This window comes from Ictalurus furcatus, chromosome 17, assembly GCF_023375685.1.
Source record: "Ictalurus furcatus strain D&B chromosome 17, Billie_1.0, whole genome shotgun sequence".
Taxonomy (NCBI): Eukaryota; Metazoa; Chordata; class Actinopteri; order Siluriformes; family Ictaluridae; genus Ictalurus; species Ictalurus furcatus.
In genome coordinates, this window is record NC_071271.1 from 4452575 (window position 1) to 4470774 (window position 18200).

Below are 18200 nucleotides of genomic sequence, written 5' to 3' on the forward strand. Positions count from 1 at the left end.
TTCTGACCTTTTCCTCAATATACACATTATACGTGCTTCCTCCCGTCATCGTCACTGTTTACCATGTGATTCGGCTCTTTATAAAGTACCAGGGTTGGGGTGTTAGGAAAATAATCAACAACGGGGTGATGTGATGGAACCCGACACCAAGCAGAGTCGACTGTTTACAAAAATCCTTTTTTAAAGAAAAAAAAAAAAGAAGCTAAATGAGTTCTCCTTACAGAAAACGTCACCATATCAACTGTGACGCACGTTTATGTGGCGCGTCCACCCACCAGAGCGTCCCTCTGAATAAGCGTTTAGTATAGAAACAGTAACGCATTAGAACGAGCGCATTAACAAAAACCAGAGCTGCTGTTATAGAAAAATAATTCTGACCAATCAGAGTCAAGCATTCTACAGCGATGTGGTCTAAAATGATTTAATAACCGCTTACACTCATCGTTCAGTAGTTTTGAGTTTCTACTTGTTTCCCATGTACGTGGTATTGATTTGTGGTTCCTGATCCTGAATTGTAGCTAGTAGATTGAATACTATGTTCCTACTTAAATCTAACACTGATATCTTGTTGAATTAGTGATCGCACAAAACCTGTGACAAAACACGTGCCTGAAAACATCTGGCAATAATTTTATTAGAATGATGTTTTTCTATCACTGTATGGATGATATCGTACTGGTGTTGGCTTGTTTGGTGTTCCTGCTGATTGTCTCTTCCTGTTTCTTGATCTCGTCTTGTATCCAGTACAGGAAGTTGCTGATTCTCGTGTACACACCGTATTTTCCGTCGGCAGCACACTGCTCGCCCCAGCTCACCACTCCAGTCAGGAACCATGTTCCCCTGTAGTTCACCACGAACGGTCCACCGCTGTCACCGCTGCACGCGTCTTTCTCTGCATGCAGGAATCCAGCACAGAACATATTATCGGTGATCACCTGTTCAGTGGAATCCATGCAGTCCTTCTGGTCCACAACAGGAAGCGAGACTTTCAGCAGGAAGCGCGACGAGCGACCGAGGTAGTGAGTCGCACCCCAGCCACTCACTAGGCCGTTCTCGCCAGGTCGCTCCAGACGACCGGCCAGGTGAGCATTGGGCATGCACGCAGGGGAGACGACCGAACTGAACACGACCGGCTCGGCCAGGTACAGCAAAGCGATGTCGCTGTCAAATGTGTACTCGTGGAAGTGAGGATGAACGATAGCTTTCTCCACCTTGATTCTCTGCTCGCCGTCGTCAGGACGAAATTTATCAAAGTCGCCTGCACAGGTAAAACAGATGATGAAACAAGTTTGTTCCTTACACCCATCAACCACACACACACACAACCCCATGAAAACTTGAGAACCCACAACCGAATAAATCAAATCCAGAGATCCCAAATTCAAAAGAAAAGAAATGAACCCCAACCCCCGCCCCCCAAAAAAAATCCAACCCAGAGAGTCCAAACCCAAAGAAATCAAACCCAGAGAGTCTAAACCCAACAAAATCAAACCCAGAGAGTCCAAATCCAAAGAAATCAAACCCAGAGAGTCCAAACCCAAAGAAATCAAACCCAGAGGGTCTAAACCCAAAGAAATCAAACCCAGAGAGTCTAAACCCAAAGAAATCAAACCCAGAGAGTCTAAACCCAAAGAAATCAAACCCAGAGGGTCTAAACCCAAAGAAATCAAACTCAGAGACTCTAAACTCAAAGAAATCAAACTCAGAGGGTCTAAACCCAAAGAAATCAAACCCAGAGAGTCTAAATGATGTGATGTACATGATGTATGTGATGGTCGATGCTCACCGAGGGTCACATGATCAGGTGTTTCCTGTAGACAGTGAGCCGCTGTAATGACCCAGCGCTTATCGATCAGTGTTCCTCCACAGAAACCATTCCCATCTTTCCTGCGTAGCAGAGCCTAGAAAGTACACACTGCATTCAACGCCACTATACTTTTACTCATATTTTCATGATCACATGACCAACAGACTCCACCCACCTGCCACGGACTTCCACCCTGATGCTGCAGCAGGCCGCCTACAATTCGTGTATCCGAGTCGTCAGATGTAGAAATGTTGTACAGTGTGTGAGTGGTGTTCTCTGTAGACTGGGTGTGGTTTGACGTGAACAGACTGTTGTTTGTGGGGTAGTGGGTGGGGTTTTCCTTGGTGTAGGTGTGGTTTAGAGCATCGGATAAGGAGCGCTGTAGAATGCCCCGAGTCCATTGTTTTCCACACGGGAATTGTGCTATGAAGGTTACAGGTATGTTACAGGGGCAGGTTAGAGGTATGATTATTGTTTTTGTGTATTGGTTTTTTTATTATTATTATTATTATTATTACCCGTCACTTTGCAGCTTTTTCCGTCCTCCTCCAGTACATATCCATCAGCACAGCTGCAGGTGACACTTGAGCCAACTGGTTGTGAGTCGCTGCAGTAATGAAAACATCCACCGTTCTTGTACTCACACTCGAACACCTCTAAACACACACACAAACACACATTAAACACACTTTCTAAAGGTTTCCATGTGAAAAACTTATCACCAACAAGCAGAATTACTAACAGGGTCTACAGAGGATTGCGTCTTTCACTGTAGCAAAATAAGGATGCAATTTTGGTTGTTACCGCCCAAAAGAACAAAACGGACGGACTAGTCAATGCAAATCGATTAACTCGGCACCTACAGCATGACTTACAGCAAGCCATGATAGTGTGCAAATTAGTATGACCAAAGGGGAAGTATTACATTCGCGTCAGCCAGTTTCTGCCATCTGGGGACGAAATAAAACCAATAATTTGGCGCTTTCAATTGTCAGTATCTAAGAACAATGAGAAGGATTCGTCCCTAGGGTTTGCAGGGGCATTAAAAGGGTTATTATTAACGATAATGATGATTCGCAGCATATTGTCCTGTCATTTATTTCACAACATGGTTAGCAACGTGGCCATTTCAATAGTAACACAGAGGTTCAGGAAATAGACCAGGAATGGAATGCTATTGTGGAAAAATAAATAAATAAATAAACAAATAGAAGAAGATCTTTTCAGAGATGTGATATTAAGTTTAGAGAGAGTATACAGGATAAGGTAGCAAAGAGTGTACACGCGAACCTGTCTCACAGTGTTTTCCGGTGTAACGTGGCATACACACACACGCGTAACGTCCTTCACTTACAGTGCAAACCCCTCCATTAAAACACACATTTTCACGGCACTGACTCTGACCTAAACAGCACACACACACACACACAGAGGTGAGATATCACAAGACCTAAAAATACACAATACCATTAATTAAATGTAACATATAATGTTGTTGTAGATATTGTTTAGTGATGCAATTTGAGGTATATCATTAATTATAGCAAGTGTTATTGCTATATTGTTATTATTATTATTATTATTATTGTTATTATTATTATTATTAAATACACTCACGTTGGTATCGAAGCCAAAACTCTGTCTGTTTAAAAAAAAAGGGGGGGGGGGAAAGGAAATGTGAATGACAAGACAATGAGGGCCTATTCTATGAACAACACACACACACACACACACACACACACACACACACACACACAGAGTGTCACTGTACTGTTTTCTCTCTGCTCTGAAAGATTTCTGCAGCTTCCTCTTTAGAGCAAATCTCCTCATAACACTCGCGCTCCAAATCTCCAGGTTTCACCTCCTCCAGGAAGTAGTTGGCTCGGCGATGCCTCAGGATCCGTACAGCATCCCTGTGATGAATGAACACTGACACACGACAGAACACTTACCGAATGCTAGCGCTAAACATCAACACTAACACTGAGAGAACCCTGATTGTATTAACGTACCCGCAGATTGAAGACTGATTGCAGACGTGCTGAATAAAAACCAAATCACCAAACAGAATACAGAGTCAGACATCTGGACTCTTCTGTAAGAGACAGACATATTATTCGTCTTATTCTTCTTATGGTCAGGTATTGTAGTCCCAAGCCTTAACTGTTTATAGGAAAAACATCAATTCTACGTTTGGACCCTTGTAACCGACTGAATATACTTTAGATTACTCACTGTGTCAAAATTCCATGTAAGAAATGTGTATATTTATTTTTTGTTCCCCCCTCAGTCGAGCATGACACGGTTCAGCAGCTCGGTGACTTTAAAACTGTATATTTGCACTGTGATCACTGTGTGACCTTTAGACAGGTGAATATTTACATTTTCACAGACTGTTTGTAGAAATTTAACCTGTGATTTTAGCTCTATGATTGTCTTCACGAGACTAGCGTTTGGGAATCAAGTGGAGAAAATCGTCATCGTTGTCTGCCATCTGCGTTACAGAATAATCATTTGTGCAGGTAAAGACTAAGACTAATAAAGTAGGACCACCGACGTCACACGGTAAATCTAGATCACATCACCAATCTGTGTGGACTGTATGTGTGTCTGTCTGGGGTTTTTCATTATGCAATACTAAAGGGGAAACTTTAGGGGAACCCAACATCTGGATCTTGATATATTTGCCCATTCTTCTTGGCAAAATTACTCAAGCTCTGTCAGATTGGAAGGAAGATGCTGGTGAACAGCAATGTTCAAGTCTTGTCACAGATTCTCAGTTGGATGGAGAATTCCAGCACAGTCCTGTTTTGGGTTTCGAACCACTCCAGAGTAGCTTTGGCAGTATGCTTAAGGTTTCTTGTCCTGTAGAAAGTTGAACCTTCGCTTCGGTGTCTCGCAGGCTGGAACGGGTTCTCTTCTAAGATTGCCCTGTGCTTGTTCCGTCCCTGAGGACCTCAAATCCAAAGTCCGTGCTGATGAACCGCATCCGCAGAACACGATGCTACCACCACCATGATTCATTGTGTTCTCAGGGTGATGAGCAATGTTGGGTTTCCACAAAACATTGCACTTTGCCTCAGCTTTGCTACAGAGACTCTTGTTTTGCGAGAGTGACCGTGGACTTTAAAACTGCCCCAAACGCCATAGGGTGATGCATCGCAATAGAGGACAATGTCTTTGTCAGGGTCAAAGTGCGCTGAATGCAGCACTTCCTTTACCTGCCATATGGAATATTGAATTATATAACAACCTCAATGCTCATATCCAAGCTTCTCTAAATAGCTGGGCATGTTCATATATGTTGTCCATGGAAAACTCTGCTTTATTGTGCCTCTTGTATGCAAATGCTCCTGTTACTACACTGAAGGACTACTGATCTGATAAAAGTCAACGTCTGTTCATTCTGAGACACATTTCCACATTTACATACAGTACATGCCACGAAACTCTATTACCTGTAAATGCAAATCCTGAAGGTCTCTTCATCCCTCAGCCAGCCAATGACCGTACACTGAAGATCAATCAAACAGGCTGTTTAGTGTCCAGTCGTTTCATTGTAGCATCCAATCCAAGTTCATTGACGTGGAAAAACAACTGTCAAGAATCGTACCAATTCATCATGACCGTCTCATGTTATGCACTGTAGTTAGTGCTATAGCTATTTGTGTGTATTTGAATACGAATAATCCACCAGACTCGAGTGTGGGACGTGACGACGAGCACCCCTGGCCCTACCTCAGTAAAATGTTTCAATATGCTGGAGTAAACAAAGACTCGTATAAAATGAAGCGTCTCTTTCGCTAATTTGTTCACATTAACTGGCTATATATCCTTAAGACATTTTAAGAACAGTTTACACTCAAGCCTCCATCATTGAACAGTTGATAACGTCAGTTTGATAAAAGAAACTTGAGATGAGGACGGGTTCCCTTTTGAATCTGATTCCTCTCAAGATTTCTTCCTTATGTCTTCTCAGGGAGTTTTTCCTCGCCACCGTCGCCTCTGGTTCGCTCATTAGGGATAACTTTTAATTAAAAAATAATATACGGATTTCTATACAGCTGCTTTGTGGCAATGTCCATTGTTAAAAGTGCTACACAAATAAAACTGAATTGATTTGAATTGAATATTTAACTAAGGGGTTTTCTTTTCAAGCCTAGTCTAATGCCAGAATTCAAATTCTCGCTAATGGTAAATATTGCCATGTTACAGAGATTTCATGATGTTTTCAGGAAAAATATCATGGCTGCTTTGATACCAAACATGACAAAAGCTACTTTTTACATGGAAAAATGCCATTAATTGAATTTCATCAGTTAAAAACTTTTACGTTTGACTTTTTAGCACATATAAAAGTAACAACTTTGTGACTTTTATGTGAACACATTGCTTGGCTGGAAGTTTACTTCCACTTTTAATTGAGTAACTATAACTTGATTATCTATACTTTCACTTACGTATAATTTCTCAGTACTTTCTCCGCCCCTGTACTTATATTACAGTACTTACTCACGTCAGTGAATACGATACGATATTCACAGGTACCATATTGTCTCTTTTCTTCACAGATTTTCCGCTGCTATCTCATAGGAATTCTTTTTAGATGTTTGACTGTTAGAAGGCAGCGTGTTATCGAGCACAGCGCTTTCTTAAAGAAACAAGACAAACAATGCTTAGATCTTTTAATTGTTCATGAACAGAATTTAGAGATTAGTCAGATGACCGTATCGCAGGAATTCCTGGCTTATGATTAGGGAACAGATCTCTTGGTCTGTCTTCTCATTGCAATGTAGAGGAATTCCTCTGTGTGGTAGACTTAAGGACTTCCACACATTCCCTTGTGCATCACCTTCACATGTTGGTTTCGCTTTCTGCGCCGAAGGGAGAAAAAAAGAGAAGAAAAATGAAATCAAGTACAACTGCCTTGAGGTGACACATATATGATAAATACACAGGCACTTGCCCTTTATTTAACTTTAAACTGTGCATTGCCTTACTTATTTTCCATACAGAGAACACATTCGGTTGAGTATGTTTCGCCATCGTCACCACACACTGGGTCGAACTCACGGGTGCATGTTAGAGTCGCATACTTTTCACACTCAGCCTGTTACAGATCACAGTGTCATACTTCAATAAATAATAAACAATTAAACAATGTGTAATCGTTGGCAAATTGCTGCCTAAGAAATGGAATAAAACACTTTGGGGACGAGCTGTGCATCAGGCCACATCACGCCACCCTGACGTTGATTATTTTCCTGTAACAGAACGTCCCGAAGTGTTTTATTCCTTTACAATTACAATGCCATTTATCAGCGTCATATCGTACAATACATTGTGAGATGAGTTGAAGAGATTACCTCTCGGGGCTGGGACCTTTGATCTGCTGATATGACAGCTGCACAGAGAAAATGTATTCGAAGATTAACAAATATTTTTCAAAACACCTCGCATAGATAAACCCTGTTATTTTCACAGATGGACGATAGGCAGCTCGCTATACAAGGCCCGATAGTTAAGTTTCCGAATTCAGAGACAAGCTTTATTGAAAGATTATTTGTGAAACTGTAACACGCCCAGTCGTTTATATTCCCGGTTAAAGCTATTTCTTGGTTAGCAGAAAAAAAGCAGAAAAGAAAAGAAAACAAACAAATCCCCCCTCCAAACCCTGCTAAGTCTGTGCAGAGTGGAAACACATAGCTAGTAAGTGCCAAGCTAATAGGACTCAGTTTTGTTAGTTCAGTCCACTCTGTTTAGTTAGCTTAGTTCACTCAGGTTTTCTAGATCACTTCACTCAGTTTAACACGGTCCAGTCAGTAGGGTTAACTCAAACCCCTCAGTTTTGTTAGCCTGATCCCACACAGTTATGTTAGCTCGTTTCACTCAGTTTAGCTAGCTTGTTTCACTCTTTTTTATTTTATTTTTTAGCTCAGTCCACTCAGTTTTGTTAGCTCACTTCACTTAGTTTTGTTAGCTCAATCCCCCTCAGTATTGTTAGCTCTGTACACTTAGTTTTAGTACAGAAGAATTTGCACTGTACAGTTTCTCACTAACATGCCAAGCTGTGTTTATTCGTCTTATTAACTTCAAGAGAAAGTGAGGAAACGACTGTTTCTAGCTATAAAATAAGTGATAACAGGAACTAGCTAAACGTAACTCTAAACTCTTAAAAGTGCGACGTGTATCACGGGCATCATGAACCCTACCTAAATTTGTAAGTCACTGTAGACCATAGGAATTTTCTGGGAAAATCCCTGCTGTTACAAAAACGGCGTGGGAACTCCGCTGATTATGGACACCTGTTCTCTTTTTGTACCTTCCTTTATTTGTGTCTGCTATTGTAGTATGTTTTCAGAAAGTAGATAGTACTATATGGAAAGTGTTGTGAGCTTACAAACACTCTGAACTCACTTCAGTTTAATATTGGAGAGAGTTATCAGATATATAGCCTGCTTGGAAGAGCCAGCTTCGTCACAATGAGGAGTGTTTGCATATCAGCACAACAGGAAAAATGTGATGTGTGGTGCAACACAATAAAGTAGAACTTAGAACTATATAGCAGCTATAACCTAGATTAAGATCTCAGTCAAATATTATGGCTGAAGAAGATATAAGTTAAATTCACTAAGCAGTCATTTTTAATGGTAGGCGCACTGAGCTATTCAAGCAGTTGCTCTAGAAGGGGGAATATATATATATATATATATATATATATATATATATATACATATATTAATTTCCTCATGCAGAAATCAGCAACAAGCTTTATTGAAAGATTATTTGTCAACCTGTATCATGCCAGAAATTTATATACACCTCTCGGTTTGCAACACAACCCTATATACTTTTTGTGTTATTAACTTATAAGCTGATACTCACCAGACAGGAAAAGGAGAAGAGAAACACAGCTCAGAGTAGCCACTTTCATGATTGCAGGGTGTGTGAGATAAAGCAGGTGTGTGTGTGTGCTTCAGTCTACTTTCGGCTAACACCCCGCCCTCCTCCCATGTTCCTGCCTTGTTGTTTCATTCGAGTTCCCATATTTTTTCACAAACATTTTCTGACTATATCTGCATTGATCTCCAGAATGACCGCAGTAACCATTATGGATTTGTTAGGAGTCAAAACATTGACTAAACCTGAACACATTTATGTGAATCACCATCCATTAGATTTTATGTACGCAGATACACCTTGTCGAGAAGGAGAATGGCCAGACTGGAAGGAAGGCTGCGGCAACTCAAATAACCACTCTTTACAACCGTGCTAAGCAGAAAAGCATCTCAGAACGCACAGTACATTGAACCGTGACGCGGATGACCTACAGTAGCAGAAGACTACGTCAGGTTCCGCTCCTGTCAGCCAAGAACAGGAATCTGTGGGCACAAGATCACCAGAACTGGACAGCTGAAGATCTAACTATCGATCGAACGATCAATCGACCGACCAGGCGATGTTCTCTAGCTGCACGAAGAGGTACAGGTGTTCCTATTAAAGTGGCCGGTGAGTATGTGAACGCCACCACTTTTTATTGATCGATTAAATACGAAATCGAACTCATTAGAAAATCGGCTGAAATAAAGCGATAACTCAAAAATAACGAGGCGTTAAATTACGAATAATATAGTCTGAATATTTCGACTTGCTTCCTTTTATCGCCCACATGAGAGTGTACATTTATATACTATTATACAATCACACGTATAGAATTATACTACATATATTTATAGCATTCTTCGGATTATTATTTATGTTTTTTTGTAATGGCCTTGGATTATTTACTACAGAAAGTGCAAGAAGCCTGTACTTTCAAAGAGACTACGAGATCAGACTGTATCTGAAAAGAATAAAAAAAAGAAAAAAAAAGAACGAGAGAACTTAATTTTCTTCTTCCTGTGATCTTCATAAAATTTGGGTACCATGTGACGTCCTGTTGAACATGTGACTTTATTATATTTAATTAAGGTGAATGTGTTCAGGTAACAGGGTTGAATAAGGACCAAAATGTACATTTAAAAAAAATAAAATAAAACCTATAATAGATGTCTTGTATGTAGAAAAGGATGATTAAGCATGAGATTCAAGTATTAATGCAAAAATAATACGCCATTTGAAATGTTTTAATAATTATATAATTAATTATAATAGTAATATAATATAATTCTTTATTATATAATTATATAATTATAATGTAACATAATATTATATATTATATATATTATTATTATATATATTATATAATTAATTAATTATAATTAAATGTACATTTTGGTTCTTATTTAACCCTGTTACCCGAACACATTCACCTTTATTAAATATGTGGAATAATCCATGCTTAATCATCCTTTTCTAAATGTTTAAAATGTATTTTATGCCCAAAACGAGACATTATTTGTGTAAAGAAATTGTGTAAAAAGTGACAATATGATCAATTTTTGACCAGCAGATGGCAGCAGTTAACAAACAGCCGTTTAAAATAAGAAATATTCATTCATTTCCTCTAATAAAAGTGTCAGGAGCAGCGCAAAACCCTCTTTCCATGTCTATATTGGATCATTTTGCATTTGGTTTACTAGTAACCTCATTTAACAAGCTAATAACAACTGTCATAGTATGTGAGGGAGTCGACGACTGACGTGCCGGCGCGCTCGTGTCCCGCTCGTAATAACCTCATATTTCACAAACACCCCTCGAGTCACTCCGTTTTCGACATGAAGTTGCGTCATCTGAATTTCCTGAGGATCCTGAGAAGAAGAAAGTGATTTCATTCTTTTGTCTGATATGGCGATATTAACTGTCGAGGTTACGATGAAAGTGCATCAGCGCTACCCTTATGCTAATTTTTACGCTAATTACCGGCTGGGAATACATTATTAATTAAAACCACTTATTCTAACCATCGTTAGAATGCCCGTATGAGCGTGGAGGCTAGGAGGCTAACTACCTTTGTTGTATTTGTCAATTCTACACTGGAACAAAACTCGACCTCTGTTACTCATTTAAAAGCAAAAATGCTGCCAGGAAAGAAAATGGTGAGAAAATAAATCTGGAATCATCCACGTAAATGAAAAGCAAGCTGGATATTTGTTTGTTGGGTGACGTTTTGAGTAATCGTGCGACTGAGAGGTTTTTTTTCCTTTTTTTCCTCCAGCTTCTGGGTTTCATTCTTTTTTCTTTTTTTTTTTTGATAGAAAGCAATAAGGACCCTCATTCTGCAGTGTCACCCCTCCAGGCTTGGCTCATGTCCAGAGGTTGGCACTGTTTATGTCGAGTCTCTCTCTCTCTCACACACACACACATACACACACACACATTCTTTACACATGCCCAAGCTGTTTCTGTGTTTGTTTTGTTTTCACTTTATGCAATTCCGTCTGAAGCAAGAAAGAAATCAAGTTTTCTTCTGAGGTTCAGGGGGGAACGTCAGCCGCACTGATTCCTCCAGGACGTTATGATCGTTTTTTTTTTGTTTGTTTGTTTCTAAGACAAACGTGAGTGGTCGAGTTAGTGCCTGTGTATAAATAAAGCTATCCATCATAATGCATTTTAGTAAGTACTTATGTGTCCAAACGTTTTTACTTGTAGTTTGAGTTTATACGTGAACTACGTGAGAATTCAGTACGATGCGTGTAGAGGTGACGGCTGATGGAGCCATGCGTTTCTGGGTTTGTAAATGAAGTAGAAACCATTCGTTCATTCATTCAGATTAGGGCTATTGCTTGTGTTTTGGACTTGTTTTCAGTTGAAGCAGAAGTGATGTTTCGGGCGGAATCCTGGGCTCATGCCATGGCCCCCTCAAAGCAGATGGACAAAGGTCTTGCGCATATGTACAAACACTATTTCCCACACTACTGCTTGCACACGCGGGACTTTTATACTTTCATGTTGTAACACGAAACTTGAAATGTTTGAGTCTGATTCCTTTAATATCACGATTAGTAAATCCATCACGCGTCACGTTAATCTTGGGTTTGTTTGATTCCAGGACAGAGACTCGGTGATGTTCTGAACGTCCAGTGTCTTATTGTGTAATTTTATATCTTTATACTTTACTCACATTCTATTAACCACTAAGATCCACCTTTATGTCCATTATTTATTGTTATTTACTTTTAATTTGCTTTAAAAATTTTTTTTAAATATACGGTATCTCACAAAAGTGAGTACACCCCTCACATTTTTGTAAATATTTGATTATATCTTTTCATGTGACAACACTGAAGAAATGACACTTTGCTACAATGTAAAGTAGTGAGTGTACAGCTTGTGTAACAGTGTAAATTTGCTGTCCCCTCAAAATAACTTGACACACGCTTGACACCATCTGAACCAAATAAGTTTATCTTGGTCTCATCAGAGCACAGGACATGGTTCCAGTAATCCATGTCCTTAGTCTGCTTGTCTTCAGCAAACTGTTTGCTGGCTTTCTTGTGCATCATCTTTAGAAGAGGCTTCCTTCTGGGACGACAACCATGCAGACCGATTTGATGCAGTGTGCAGCGTATGGTCTGAGCACTGACACGCTGACCCCCCCCACCCCTTCAACCTCTGCAGCAATGCTGGCAGCACTCATACGTCTATTTCCCAAACACAACCTCTGGATATGACGCTGAGCACGTGCACTCAACTTCTTTGGTCGACCATGGCGAGGCCTGTTCTGAGTGGAACCTGTCCTGTTAAACCGCTATATGGTCTTGGCCACCGTGCTGCAGCTCAGTGTCAGGGTCTTGGCAATCTTCTTATAGCCTAGGCCATCTTTATGTAGAGCAACAATTCTTTTTTTCAGATCCTCAGAGAGTTCTTTGCCATGAGGTGCCATGTTGAACTTCCAGTAACCTGTATGAGGGAGTGTGAGAGCGATGACACCAAATTTGACACACCTGCTCCCCATTCACACCTGAGACCTTGTAACACTAACAAGTCACATGACACCGGGGAGGGAAAATGGCGAATTGGGCCCAATTTGGACATTTTCACTTAGGGGTGTACTCACTTTTGTTGCCAGCGGTTTAGACATTAATGACTGTGTGTTGAGTTATTTTGAGGGGACAGCAAATTTACACTGTTACACAAGCTGTACACTCACTACTTTACATTGTAGCAAAGTGTCATTTCTTCCATGTTGTCACATGAAAAGATATCATGAAATATTTAAATGTGAGGGGTGTACTCACTTTTGGAGGATACTGTACACACACACACACACACACACACATATATATATATATATATATATATATATATATATATATATATATATATATATATATACCACATCACTGTTGAATTCTCAGCTCCGACAGTAAATGACTGGTTTACGTATATTACATAAGACACTCTGTCTTATAAAGTATGGTTTCCATGGTAACCGCTCACGCACAGGGTATAAAAGTGGCATTTGGCAGACGCTCTTACTGTATCCAGAGTAACTTATAATTGTATAATTATTTTATAGAACTGAGTACATGAAGGTTAAGGGCCTTGGTAGGGCCCAGCACTGGCAACTTTGTGGTGCTGGGATTTGAATTCACGACCTTCCAATTAGAAGTCCAACATATATATCTATATCTTATTATATTAAAGAAAGAGAAAAAAAACCCTGTTTATAGACTGTTTATAGCTGCTAAAGCGTAAGTGTTAATGGGAAATTACTCCATAATATTAAATGTAAATATAAATTCTTTAAAAAAGTGCGTCATTCATTAAAATGAATTATAAATTGTAATAGCTGATAATTTGGTTCAGTATAAGAGGAATAAAACATGTCAGGATGTGCTGTTATAGGCAAATCATCAGCTTCAGGGTGGTTGCGGTAACTCTAGGTTGCGTCACACCACCCCAGCGTTGATTATTTTCCTGTAACTGCACACCCCCAAGTGTTTTATTCATTACATAGATCAGTTTCTAACTTTCAAGATTTTTTTTGTCAAATGAATTGCAAAGATTTAAGTCTAATGAACACATATTTTTCAGATTCTTTCAGTCAAAGGATTTTTGCCTTTCAGATCTATCATAATACTGTATGTACGCACACCCGGCAGTTATCACTGTCAGAGCGTCAGTGATTTTTACCCTACTACTGTACGGTTCTCAAATTGGGGGTCTGTGAAGCGTTTCCAGAAGAGGTCCGTGAGTTTATAAGTGCTGAAAATCACAACCCACTATTCCCTATCGAAGATGCATTTAAAAATATATATATTTTTATCATCGTTATTAAAGGATTATTGTTCGACTGGGGAAATGAATGGAATAGCTTTAATCCAAACCTCATAAACACGACAAGTAAGCCTACGTATAAAGAAATGTCCAAATAAATCTAATCAGGATTTTGATAAAGATGTGTGTTGTGAATGGAAAGTTCAGGAGGCCAAATATTATTAATATTATTATTTATTTTTATATTATTTACATATTTAAGTAATGATTTAAGTAAAGGGTGTAAAAACTTTGTGTAAGAAATTTGAGAACCCCCCGTTTCACATTAATATGCTGTTAGCAATATATACAATACTCTTAGTGCTCTATTTAACAATACAGTACAATCAGTGTAATCAAACATTACTGTAAGCATGCTGTAAATATTAATTATAGTAACTACGTGTGATCTCTGCTGGTGGTGAGTTACTGTACATTTCCAGGGTGATTTTTACAGGACATTTTAGGGCAGATTTGAAAGTGTTTAACATTCCTTTGCGGATCAGAACATATTAGATATTTTTGATTTATTTATTTATTTCTTTCGTTTAGAGAACAGCAGAGGGCAGAGAACTGTTAGAGAGACACGCCTCTCTTTCACGTAACCCAATCCCGTAGTCGCTTAAACCAAAATGCACCTGTGTGGGAAAAGTTGCAGATGAATTAGTTGGTTTGAGAGTGTGAACGTTTCTTGACGTTCTTTCAATCAGTTGCTGGAAACTGGCAAATCTCCACTGGTCAAGTGATATACCCCATGTGGAGGAACACTTTAGGTTAGGGGTCGTCCACTGGCAGCTCATTAGCTAAATAATGAATATAATAATATAATCTGATGTACCGGGGAGTAATTCGCATTTCATTGAAATTTTGCCAGAGATGAAAATCATGACAATCATCACTGGGAAGCAGCAATACAAATCAGACCAGTCTTTCTTTTTTTTTTTTTTTGAGCCATGAGCAGACCTTTGAAAGCAAGCAAGCAAGCAAGCAAGCAAGGGATTTTATGAAACCGGACCTCCACGATTTTTTGTTGAACGCCCCTACTTTACGGAGTAATCTGAAAACAATTACGTTGATCTCTTTCTGCTCTGAAGAACTTTCTCTGTATCGCACACGCTCTGGCGCTCCTGTTGAACGTTTTGTCCAGGAGGAAATTTTTTTATTTTTTTTTAAACCTAGGTTATATGAAAGAGCAGCAGAACCTGAGGTCATCTTTAGGCGGCATGTCTATTGTTTCAGAATGGGAGTGAGTGGGTGTTGGGGGCGTGCCGCGTGGCACCGGGTGTCACATGAGCCGTCTTTTGGGGCAGCAGGTAACGTTTATGTTGAAGGCGCTGAAAGTGGCTGGGTCGTGGAGGAAGGCTTTAAACATTCCATCGCAATCCTACTTTTCATTGACCATCTAATGGTCTCATTCACAAAGACGCGAAATGAAACACTGCCATGTAAGTAAAGTGGCAGGGTTCAGGACGGATCGCGTTTCTGTAATCTTCACTCGAGCTTTGCACACACGCACAACACACACACACACACACACACACACACCTACAGAAACTTACAGACTGCCAGAAACTGGGATCACTGCGGGATTGCCTGTCCTTGTCGGAGTAGAACATTCTTGTTCGCTTTTTGTTCAATTCTTATTTTATTCCTTAACGAATATATAACTCAGTGATATTATTCACACCAACATCATCACGCAAGTGTGTATCAAACGTGTAGATGATTAAATCCCTTTGAAGATTTTTGAGTCACATGACATTACTATAACGTCTGCCTCATTCAGGGCCATGTATGTAAAGTTAGGTTTAGTACCAGACCTAAATTTGGCACATTTGATTGAAATTTAGGATTAGTGGTTAGCACGTTTACCTCGCACCTCCAGGGTTGGGGGTTCGAATCCTGCCTCCACGCTGTGCGCATGGAGTTTGCATGTTCTCCCTGTGCTTCAAGGGTTTCCTCCGACAGTCCAAAGACGAGCGTTTAATTGGCATTTCCAGAATTGTCCGCAGTGTGTGCGATCATGCCTTGCCATGGGTTGGCTCCCCGTCCAGGGTGTCCTGCACCTTGTGCCCCAGAGTTCCCTGGGATAGGAAAATGGATGGATGGAGATGAAAAAAAGCCAACTTCTTCCAGGAGAGAATCCACTCAGATGGAAGTTTTACTAACTGTCAGGAATACTCTCTGAATATTCCTTTCTGAGTACTAATCCTAATCCACTGAGTTACATGACCTCTTCTTCAACTGAGGAAGAGGTCATTCATTCATTGTATTGTAATCTGAGTGCTGTTAAAAATGAGCAGATTGTTTACCATAATGATTTTACAAAAAAACAAAACAAAAACCAGCAACCCCAAAATAAAACACAATCTAATCTGCAATATGCCATTCACAAATGCAAAAATTGAAATGAGTAATTTGTATCTTATAGCCAGGAGGTGTTTTGTAAAGCCAGGTGGCAGAAGGAACATGAACTTGTGGAAGGTGAGGTGAGGAAAAGTCTCGGAGTCATCCGGCGGCACTTTGATGCCACTTGGCGGCAAGTTCTACCCTTGGGGGGTCCACTCGCGTCCTTCCCAAACCAATATGGCCTTCCTTCCCACACACAAAAGGAGCATATTTAGAGCTGAGGTGTGTGTATGGAGCATGCCTGAACCTGGCAGGGGGCCGATGCGACGCGACTAGGCGAGGAGTGCGGCAACCAGAGCAGGCTGGAGAGCTGGAGAAAGCCCTGGGCTTAATTGGCAGGATAGACTCTGCTGGAGACTATTGTTCACGTAAAAGAGGCTTAGCATTGCCGCGTGTAATAAATCCACGGAGTCTGCTTCTCCACGCGTCTGGAGTGTAATCTCCAGTGTAAGTCTCTAAGGGGGAGGGTGTTAATAATGAGATGAGGGTTTAAGAAGGGGGAGTATAAGTTAAAGGGGTAAAAAGAGGACCCCCGTGAAGAAGTCAAGAGTGATGACTTTTGTTTTGACTTTTACGCCGATATGTGATTCGCAGTCATTGGGGCCACAGGAGGCATAGGTTGCAGGCCCCCAGTGGATGCTGCTTGTTGGCCAACAAACCCTGAACAGGCTCGGCTGGTCATTAGGGCTCTCTGTGGGAGTGTTTAAGGCAGAAAGGGCCCAGGCTGCAGGACAGCTGGGCTTGGGAGGGGGGGATGGGGGGATGGAACTGGGTTCGTTGCCCAGGTATCTCCACCTGTACTCTCATTACCATCCCAGAGTGGAAGCAATTAACTGCCCAACTGCTTCGTAAAGAAGGAGGGAGAACTGGTACTGAGGTGGGAGAGGAGACGTAAGGAGTGTGTGTAGTACGATAAGCATCTATGTGTAAGTTTAAAAAAAGGGGGATTACCGAGCAGACCCAAAATCACGCAGTACATAACTTGAGTGAAAGAAATAGAGCCGAGCAGCTGTCTTTTACAAATGGAAATCGAAAAAAACATGAGCGCGACATATAAAGACTCCCAAAAAATCCTAAAGAACAGCATCAGTCAATCAGCGTCTGTGATGTGGCTGGCTTTAAGGACAGCGCACCACCAGCACTTGTTTTCTTTGAACTTTTCGTACCATTTTAATCTTCAAGCTAACGTATGGGCCTTTAAAGACAGACAGATTGACAGACAGGCAGGCTGGTTGACAGACAGTGAGGGAGTAAGCCGGAGCATTAGGGAAAGTGGGGAGTGAAAAACCACCATTCACATCACAATGGGGCACCTGACAAACAGCTCTGCCCTTAATTACCCAAGCTGCCATTTCTGCCTTTAATTAAAGCAGCTTTCCGTAGGCTCAACAGGTCGGACTCACAGTCTAGCAGAAATGAACACGAGGGACAAATAAAATAGAAGTTGGGCCAACGTCATTTTGCGACTTTAAAAGTTTAATATTGTGTATGTAATATACACAGTAATGTATTTTTGCTTTAACCGGACAGTAGTAGTTTGAAAAAATTTGAATTGCTAACCAACTTCTAATAGTTTTGCATTTAAAAAAAAACACCAACAAATTATACTAAATTAAACTACTAAAAAAGCTCAAATAACTTACTTGAACTGCAAAGGATAAATATAAGAAATAGTATTAAGAAATTCTGAGAATAAATGTTTAAAAATACACTTTACAATTTTAAATGTTCAGTACAAAATTTTAACACAAAACCAACTGCTTCCAATCCGAGTTTGTAATTA

General features: G+C 40.2%; 2 protein-coding genes across 3 annotated transcripts in view; both read right to left on the reverse strand.

Annotated features, from left to right (window-relative positions):
* LOC128621863 (coagulation factor X) overlaps positions 1-4123 on the reverse strand; it is a 4217-nt gene extending 94 nt beyond the window's left edge. The window contains exons 1-9 of one of the 2 annotated variants that reach the window (XM_053647879.1): positions 4043-4123; positions 3820-3902; positions 3579-3736; positions 3425-3449; positions 3098-3211; positions 2326-2463; positions 1983-2230; positions 1787-1901; positions 1-1258 (exon numbers count right to left, since the gene is read on the reverse strand). The exon at positions 1-1258 is cut by the window's left edge and continues 94 nt beyond it. In XM_053647879.1, the coding sequence (XP_053503854.1) occupies positions 654-1258; positions 1787-1901; positions 1983-2230; positions 2326-2463; positions 3098-3211; positions 3425-3449; positions 3579-3736; positions 3820-3892 (1476 nt within the window). In that variant the 5' untranslated portion in view covers positions 3893-3902; positions 4043-4123 and the 3' untranslated portion in view covers positions 1-653. The remainder of the gene's footprint in view (positions 1259-1786; positions 1902-1982; positions 2231-2325; positions 2464-3097; positions 3212-3424; positions 3450-3578; positions 3737-3819; positions 3903-4042) is intronic. The other variant, XM_053647880.1, reaches the window with a different exon arrangement.
* Positions 4124-6478: 2355 nt separating this feature from the next.
* Positions 6479-8809, reverse strand: LOC128621866 (trypsin inhibitor ClTI-1). The gene is made up of 4 exons (XM_053647885.1): positions 8693-8809; positions 7174-7211; positions 6808-6917; positions 6479-6681 (listed from the first exon to the last, which is right to left on the reverse strand). Exons 1-4 carry the CDS (start codon positions 8739-8741, stop codon positions 6627-6629), a joined length of 252 nt encoding a protein of 83 aa, XP_053503860.1. The 5' UTR covers positions 8742-8809; the 3' UTR covers positions 6479-6626.
* Positions 8810-18200: the final 9391 nt, after the last annotated feature.